The sequence below is a fragment of the Zalophus californianus genome, chromosome 4 (assembly GCF_009762305.2).
Source record: "Zalophus californianus isolate mZalCal1 chromosome 4, mZalCal1.pri.v2, whole genome shotgun sequence".
Classification (NCBI taxonomy): domain Eukaryota; kingdom Metazoa; phylum Chordata; class Mammalia; order Carnivora; family Otariidae; genus Zalophus; species Zalophus californianus.
The window spans coordinates 29,426,487-29,434,697 of NC_045598.1; the positions used below are offsets into that span (position 1 = coordinate 29,426,487).

The 8,211-nt window shown below is 46.6% G+C and overlaps 1 protein-coding gene across 1 annotated transcript; it reads right to left on the bottom strand.

Moving 5' to 3' along the window:
• Nucleotides 1-7,600: 7,600 nt before the first annotated feature.
• Nucleotides 7,601-7,964, bottom strand: LOC113912889 (small nuclear ribonucleoprotein G-like). Its single transcript, XM_035726935.1, has one exon. The coding sequence runs from the start codon at nt 7,962-7,964 to the stop codon at nt 7,734-7,736; it is 231 nt and encodes a 76-aa protein (XP_035582828.1). The 3' UTR covers nt 7,601-7,733.
• Nucleotides 7,965-8,211: the final 247 nt, after the last annotated feature.

An 8,211-nucleotide genomic window follows, 5' to 3' on the forward strand; every position in this document is an offset into this window, starting at 1 on the left:
GCATGTCCAGAGGGGGCCTCCTGGTCTCCCCAAACCTGCCTCACCTGCAGTCTTTCCCACTTCAGCTCTTGGCAAGTCGTTCCTTCCGTTGCTCAGGCCATAGACTCTGTGATTCTCACGCCAATTACAACTCGTGTTTCCCCCACACCACCAAGCAAGTCTCTAGCTGGTGTCCTGCAGTTCAACCCATTTCTGACACCCTCTACCTGGAAATAGTGCCAGATCCTACAGGTTAAGGGCTCAGTCCCACAAGTGGAGGGCCCCCCACTTCAGATGCCTATCGCTAGTCCAGGCTGTCACCTGTGCTTCTGAATGATCAGCTACAAGTCAGAGGTTCCCACCCCACTAGCCCTCCTTTGATTAATTTGCTAGAGCAGCTCCCAGAACTCAGAAAACCAATTTACTTACTAGATCACAAGCTTATTATAAAAGGTTATAACTCAGCAACCGCCAGATGGAAGAGATGCAGAAGGGCAAGGTATGGGGAAAGGGTGGGGAGCTTCCATACCCTGTCTCCCCGCACCCCACATGTTCACCAGCTCTTTGAACCTCATCCTTTTTTTTTTTTTTAATGGAGACTTCATTACCTCAGCCCGATTGATTAAATCATTGGCCATTGGTGATTAAATTTAATCTCTAGCCTCACTCCTCTCTCTGGGGGTGGGGGCAGGGAGCGGGATTGAAAGTTCCAGTGTTTTAATCCTGTGGTTGGTTCCCCTGGCAACCGGCCCCCATCCCGGGGTTACCTAGGGGCTTTCCAAAAGTCACCTCATTGACATAATAAAGGACAGCTTAATCGCTGTCAACACTTAGGAAATTCCAAGAATTTTAGGGGCTCTGTGCCAGGAATGTGTACGAAGACGAAATATATATTTCTTATTATAAATCGAAATATCATAAACCCCTTGGCATCGTTCTCGATTCCTCTCTGTGTCTCATTTCCTACCTCCAGTCCATCGGCAGATTAAGCTGGCTGGATTTGAGAACTACGTCCCGACTCTGAGCGCTTCTCACCGCCCCGGCGGCCACCACCCTCTCTAAATCCACTAAGCCCTCTCCCTGTTTTACTGAAAGGACCTCCCAAGCGGCCCGCCTGCTTCCGCCCTTCTCTATGCAGCAGCCCCAGGAAGTTTCAAGTCGGGTCTTGTAAGCTCTCCGCTCCTTTCAGGGAAGGAGTTGAGGACCTCGCTCCCTTTCCTTCTTCAAGTCTTTGCCCAATCATTACATCTTCATGCCATCACCTATTTTATTGAATTCTACAATCTGCTGCGCCTTCAGCCCCCACCCTCCCAAAGTCCCTTACTTGGCTCTGGTTTTCTTGTTTCTCCCACAGAACGTAGGCCTTCTGTCATGGGTTGGGTGCGCAAGAAACAGGCTCTGATGCAGCCTTGCTTGCAGGAAGGTTACTGGGGAGGGCTCTCGGGTCAAGACCTGTGGGAGGGGAGGAGGCAGAACCAGGTAGAGGAAAGGGTTAGAGCTGGAATGACTTTGGGAGTCGCTCCGCGATGAGGAGGGAGCGCTGGGGCCTTTGGGACCTCCTATGCACCAGACCTTGGCTGTGGGCTCCCCATGGAAGGGAAAGGTCTTTGCTGGGGCAGCTGTCTTCTCCGAGGGCAGTTCTGGAGGAGAGACACTCAGCTGACTGCTGTGGGCTACCAGCACTCCCAGCAGCTGGGGAGTGAGTGAATGCCTCAGTGGGGAAACTGGGAGCCACACACAGCACTGCACAGAACCTTTTAACATATGTAAATGAGTAAACGTTACTGTATTATGTTTATGGCTGTCTCTCCTGCTAGAAAATGAGCCCCAGGAGGGAAGGGCTCAGTGTGGGCATAGCTCCCTGATATTTCCTAAGTTACAACAGTTTTGGCCCTAAATATTTGCTGAATGAGTGAATGAGCCTGCCCATTCTCAGTGTCTTACTTGTTTCGAAGTAATCAGCCTTTTTGGAATCAAAACCCCTGTTCTCTTGCCAACCAGCTGTGCAACCCTGGGCAACTTGTCTAACTTCTGGGAGTTTCTGCTTCTTCATCTGTAAAATGGAATAGTAGAAATACCCACCTCACAGGATTTGGGGAGGATGAAATGAGCTAATGCTTCTAAAGTTCTTAGCAGGTGCCGAACAAAGCTGGTAATCAATAAACATTATTGTCATTGGTGCTGTTCAGTGTCTTAGGATCTCCTTGCCTTGGGTTGCTGCCAGGATTCTGATCAGGCTTAATGACAAAGCTGGGACCCTAGCTGGGGTACCTTGACCTTCCAGGTATACAGGAAAAGGTGAGCTCTGCTTCTGCAAGTCTGATGTGCAGAGCTCAGTTTTGGGCTAATGAAGATAGAAACTTGCTCACAAGCCGATGGCTGAAATCCCCGCCTCAGGAAATCTCAACGTGTACCTGAGTGTGGAAATGCGTCTGTATACATGTTTGTATGGAGATAATGCAGGCCATACTGAGAGCCATACATTCTAAATGATAACTTGTTCTAGGCATTAGGCCCACGTAGGAAGGTAGCCATTAGTGGGGTCTGAAGAGGTCAAGAGTCATCTCCCCTTTCCCCATTCTGTTCACTCTGTGCCTTCTGCATGGGCTTCTCCCTCCTTGTTCCCCTGAGTGAGCTTGCTTCCTAGTCTCCAGGGACCTCCTTGTGGTGAAATCCAGCGGACACCTACTTGACCTCAGCAACAACTGATATTGACCAACGCTGTCCATCTTGTGTTGCCGAAGATCACTCTGTGGGTATAGTGGATGCTGTGGTGTGCCTTCAGGTTCCTTCCTCGGAATTGGAATACTCATTCTTCCAGTCAATGGGAGCATTGGTGGCCAACAGCATTCAGCTGATCTCTCCCTAAGAATTGCCTTTGGCCAAAGGGAGTGGCCCCTCCCAAGGTTATGTCCCTCTCTGGAGGCAGCTCAAATTCAATGACTGAATGAATTATTCTCCCTTCATTTTGGGACATCTCTAAAGGGCCATACCTGCTCTAGAGATTTCCATGGGATTGACAGATTTCTGTTGCAAATGCATCAGAGTTCAACTCCCCCCTCTGCCCAGTCCTGCTGTCCTCCCTCTTTCACAGATGTTGTTACTGAGATCCCAATAAGCCCTTTGCATGCCAGTCTCCATCTTCCATCTGTTTCCGGAGAACCTGACTTACTACAGTTGGAGCTGGGAGTGGTTCCTAGGAAACAGACTCTCAAATGGGATTTTGGAGTTGTATCACCACTGGCCCGTTGGTAATGGGAAGCCTCTCACTGGAGGTGGGCAGAAGTACTAACAGCCCCTGACATGCTCTAGCAGCGTAGCTGTTAAAACTACATTGTTAAAAAAAGTTGTTAAAACTTTTTACCAGTGGTGAACTGGTGGGAGTATTATCACAGGCATCTGAGAGGGCTCAGAAGAAGTAGTAATTATAAAGACTATGGAATCAGACGATTGTTTCTGGGGGTGATCGGTGCATTGGAAAAAGACAACTAAAGTCTGATTAATCACCAGTTTAAGGTGCAGTGTGAAAGCCAGAGGGCTTCCTTGCCATCAGATAAAGAGACTTTCTTCTGCAGCTGGAAGGCAGGAAAAAACTAAGGTTCGGCCCAGGAATTAATTATAAGGGTAGTAGATTTCCAGAGAAAATTGAATTCTTAACATAGCAAGCTGGCTATGCCTTGATTGGTCAGGGCCTTGACTGGGAAGGAGTGGGGCCCTAAGAGTTGGGTGGATGCACTTGAATGCCTTGAAATCCCAGGTCACACTGAGTCCTCTCAGGCAACACAGTGTCCCCATGACCTCCCCATGCTTGAAGGTAACGCAGAAGCTTCTACCCCGCAAGGTGCTCTGCATCACATGATGGCTGTGCCACCCCGAACCACCTCTCCAGGGTCTACTTCCCCTTGCCTTCTGGCAACCCAACAACATAACCTGCCCCTGGACAAAGTCCACATTTTTATGCTTGGTGTTGCTTCATATCTATTCTATGCATTCTTCTCTTTGTACTTGCCATGCATATTCCCACATTTGAGCCTTCATTTTTGCTGTTTCCTTTGCCTGCAAACTTGCTCCCCTCCCTCATTTCACCAGGCACTTCCCTGTTCCCTTTCAATTGCCACTGAATCGCTGCCTGTGGAAGATACTGTGTGCTCCTCCCAGCTCTCCTCTTCTGGGCTAGCGCCTCTATCCTCAGCTACTGAGAATACTGGCTCAGAGGGCTCACAGCTGCATCCCTCCATTGGGACTGTCCTCAGCTGCAGAGCAATGTCTTGACTAAGGTTATGCCTCCTTGCCAGGGCCAGCCCACAGTGGATGCTGCCTGAGGAGGGGATACAAGACCCAGCCTCCATTGCCCGAATTTGGGACAACTCTGAATTTCTTTCCACCTCTAGGGCATCTCATAGGATTGGCTGAGGCCTCAGATGCAACCACATTGCCGGTCCAATCCTAGTTTCCTCACTCCTATAGCTACATTTCTCCAGGACGACCTGTGTGACCCAATACATCTCGTGCAACTCTATTTCAATGTCTGTTTCCAAAGAACCCAATCTAAAACACCTCTTAAAATCCTCTTTCTCTGGGCTCTCCCAGAACTGTGCAAATACATCTGATAATAGTGTGTTTTTCATTTATCAGTTGCTGTGAAACAAACCACTGCAAAACTTTAGTGTTTATAAGTAACGATTGACTTTTGCTCATGATTTTCTGGGTTGGCCAGCCTCAACTGGGCAGTTCTGCTCCATCTGGTGTAGTGAGGTCACCTGTGTGGCTGCACTCAGCTGGGAGCCCTGCTGTGACTGGACTGTCCAAATGGACTCTCTCCTCTGGCCTCCCATCATTCAGTAGTCTAGCTTTGGCCTCCTTACAGTATGGTGGCTGGGTTTCAAGAGGGAAGAACTGGAAATGGCCATTCCTTTAAAGTCTTGGGTTTATAATGTTTAGAACCTCTCTTCTGTTGCATTCTATTGGTCAAAGCAAGTCACAAGGCCTGCCAGATTCAAGGAGAGGGGAAATATGTTCCACCTGTTGAAGGAAACAGCATCTTTTGTGTCTGGGAATGAAAGGGAGTGGTTGGGATGACCATATTTGGAAACTATCTACCACAGTACATAGTAGTCATTATGTTGGGAGCTCCTCAAGGGCAGGGATTCAACTGTATGTCCATTGCCCCTAAGCCCAGGCACTTCTAAGAGCTGTCAGAGATTTTTGGTGACAGAGTAAGCTCCAACCCCAAGAAATCTCATGCTGTGTTGGTCCCCATAGAGCCTGGGGAGGGGGTAGAGAGGTAGTGGAGCCAAGCCCCAGGCTGTCAGCTGCTTCTATTGGAACATCTCTTTAATTTCCAAGATAGATGATTCAAATGCTGTTTGGAAGTCTATTTCTGGGCATAGACTCCACCCCCTGGGGCATGAGTGGGGCACATTTTATTCAGCCACATGGTTGCACAGGGCCTGGGATCCAAACACAGACTTAATAATTAAAGCTCGTATTTCCTCTCTCTTGTTATTGTACATTTAGAGCATGTGGAAGTCATTAGTGTTGTTTGTCAAATATTTCTGGCTATGCACCTGCTGAACACATGGAAGAATTGTACTTCTTGGCCCTCTTGTGGTTGGGTGAAGCCTGGTTATTAATTCTGGCCAATGAGTTTTAAGTGGAAGTGACTCGTGCCATGTCTGGGCATTTAATTGTTGTGTTAAGCCCTCTCCAGAGCTCCTTCTCTCTGCCTTGGTGACTGGAAATGTTGGAAATGATGTCTGCTTCATTAGTTGAGTGAGGAGACATAGAACAGAGCCCCAACCAACCCATGATATGCAAGTGGCCTGAATAAGAAACAATCTTTGTTGTTTGAAGCTACTAAGATTTGGGGGTTGTTTGTCACAGTAGCATGACCTTGTATCCTGACTGATACCAGGGTCCTGGCTTGACTCAAGCTGAGTTCATCTTAGCATTCAGGTAGCTCTGGAATGGGATGGGCGCAGGGCTCTTGGGAAAGAACTTACCTTTGGGGAAGGAGGAGTATAGGTTGGAATAGATTGAGGGGGGAGTCCTACACACAGGCCACCTAATATAAGAAACTAGTGTTAGTATGTGTTAGAGTTATAAAGGCTTGCTATTAAAACTGAATGAAATAAATATTCAGGGAAGTAGGAGCATTTTAAAGATTCCTACCCTTTCTTCCTATATATTAATTACTCCCCCACCCACATCCCCAGCCAAGCTCCCCCCATTCACTGCTAGGGATTTGAATAGTTGTCTTAAGCACAGAGAGAAATGAATGCACAGGCATTTGCATATGGGCTTTCCTTCTGTGGCTTTCTTTATTCTAGTTCAATGCCTCTCTACCTGTAGCATGCCTAAAAATTCCTCTTCATGGCTGTGTAAATGAACCCATGGATATTGGACTTTATGAGTGGTTTAAGAGTTTTTCAATGATACTTTTGACTATATGCAATTCTTGTCCTTATGCACAGACTTAAAAAATCTCACCCCTATGTAAAATGAGATTCCATTGTTCAAAACCAAAAGAACCTTGCAAATTTCATGAGATGCTGAGAGCACAAGATGTCAGCAGCAGCTGCTCTTCACCCATTATCCACCCACCACCCAGGTCCTGTTGATTTTACACGCATGGTCTAAGCCTCCATCATCTCCTGCCTGGATTACTATGAAGGGCTCCTCACTTACCTCTCTTTCTATTCCTGCTGCTTCCAATCCATTGTCTACACCACAGCCGAAGTGATCCTTTTCAAATACCAATCTGGTCATGTTTCTTCCCCCTGTCTAAATCCTTCACTGGCCTCTCATTTGTTTTACCAGGAAGACCAAGCTCTTTAATGGGTTTTAAGGCCCACAGGACCTGGCCGTTGCCTGCCTCCCAGCCTCATTTCATGGCTGTCTTCCCCTTGGCCTCTATGATCCTTCCATGCTGGCCTTTTATGTCCACCAATCCTTTCATGTCCCTGTCCCTCCATTGCAGAGCTTGGGCACCTGTTATGCCATCTGCTTGGAATGTTCTTCCTCCACCCTCTCTCTTTTGCCTTGTTAGCTCCTACTCACGCTTCAGATGTCAGTTCAAGTGTTATGTCCTCAGAGAAGCATTTAAGCCAACTTATTCTTTATTTGCTCTCAAGAATGGTTTGCTTTCCTCCAGAATATTTACATCAGTTTGTAATTATACACTAATTTATTTGATTATCTGACAAGAACTTGTTTCTTCCACTAGAGCAAGGGCTGTGACTTCCTTGTTTTTCTTGTATCCCTGCACATGCAATATATATTTGCTGCATGAATGATTGAATACTGCTGATAGAGGTTCAATGACGGCAATAATGGCAGTGACATTGGCATAGGTGATGGCACATCCATTTCTGTCTCTTTTGGGTTATTATTTGATCTAATTTTTACCTCTGGCTTGTGTGGCCTGGGAAATGAGAATTACCTCCAGATGCAAAACCCAAAACCCAGTGAGTAGACAAGACGAAGGGCCAGCAAGCAGCTGATTCAGGTCCAGAGTTTGTTCTTCAGACTCCAGATACTGAGTCCTTTCTCAACCATGATACTACCTTTCAGTCCTGACTGTGATGAAACAGGAGATGCCTTCTTTTTTTTTTTTTGACTATTATAAAAGTTTATTTAACGAAAAAGTTCAATATGAAAATGCACACGACCTGATTTTTATATTGTAGTAAAACAGGTACTATGGAGGGGACATGTGGAAGCAGTTGATTTCTTCTGATGAACACACCCATTGTTTATACTCGCTCCAAGGCTTCTAACATGATGATCCTCTTTCCTCGTATTACCACCATTCCAACATTGTTCCGTCGCCCACTAGTTGCCATCTCCACACATTCATCTATCACAAGATTCATAAACGGATCGAACCCCCGCAATATTCCTTGGACATGTCTGCCACCATTTAATTTCAATGACAATTTCTTGTCCATAAATTTTTTCAACTCGGGAGGGTGAGCTTTGCTCATGGTGTCTACTGCGTGAGCTCAAAGATGCCTCCAAATGGAAGTCCCAGGAGATGCCTTCTGAAGTGTCCAGTGTGGGTGATTTGTGGGATGGAGAGAGTGCAGTAGCATCCTTTACAAACAGTCCTCTTAGCTCTCCTCTTTCTCCTTTTCATCTTTTTCTTCCTCCTTCCTTTCCTTTTGGTTAAAAAATCTTTTTTTTTTTTTTTTTTGAAATAAGATGAGCACAGGTAAGACTTTTTGAAATGAT

Coding starts and splice junctions, on each gene's coding strand:
- LOC113912889 (XM_035726935.1), bottom strand. CDS start 7,964: ATGAGCAAAGCTCACCCTCCCGAGTTGAAAAAATTTATGGACAAGAAA.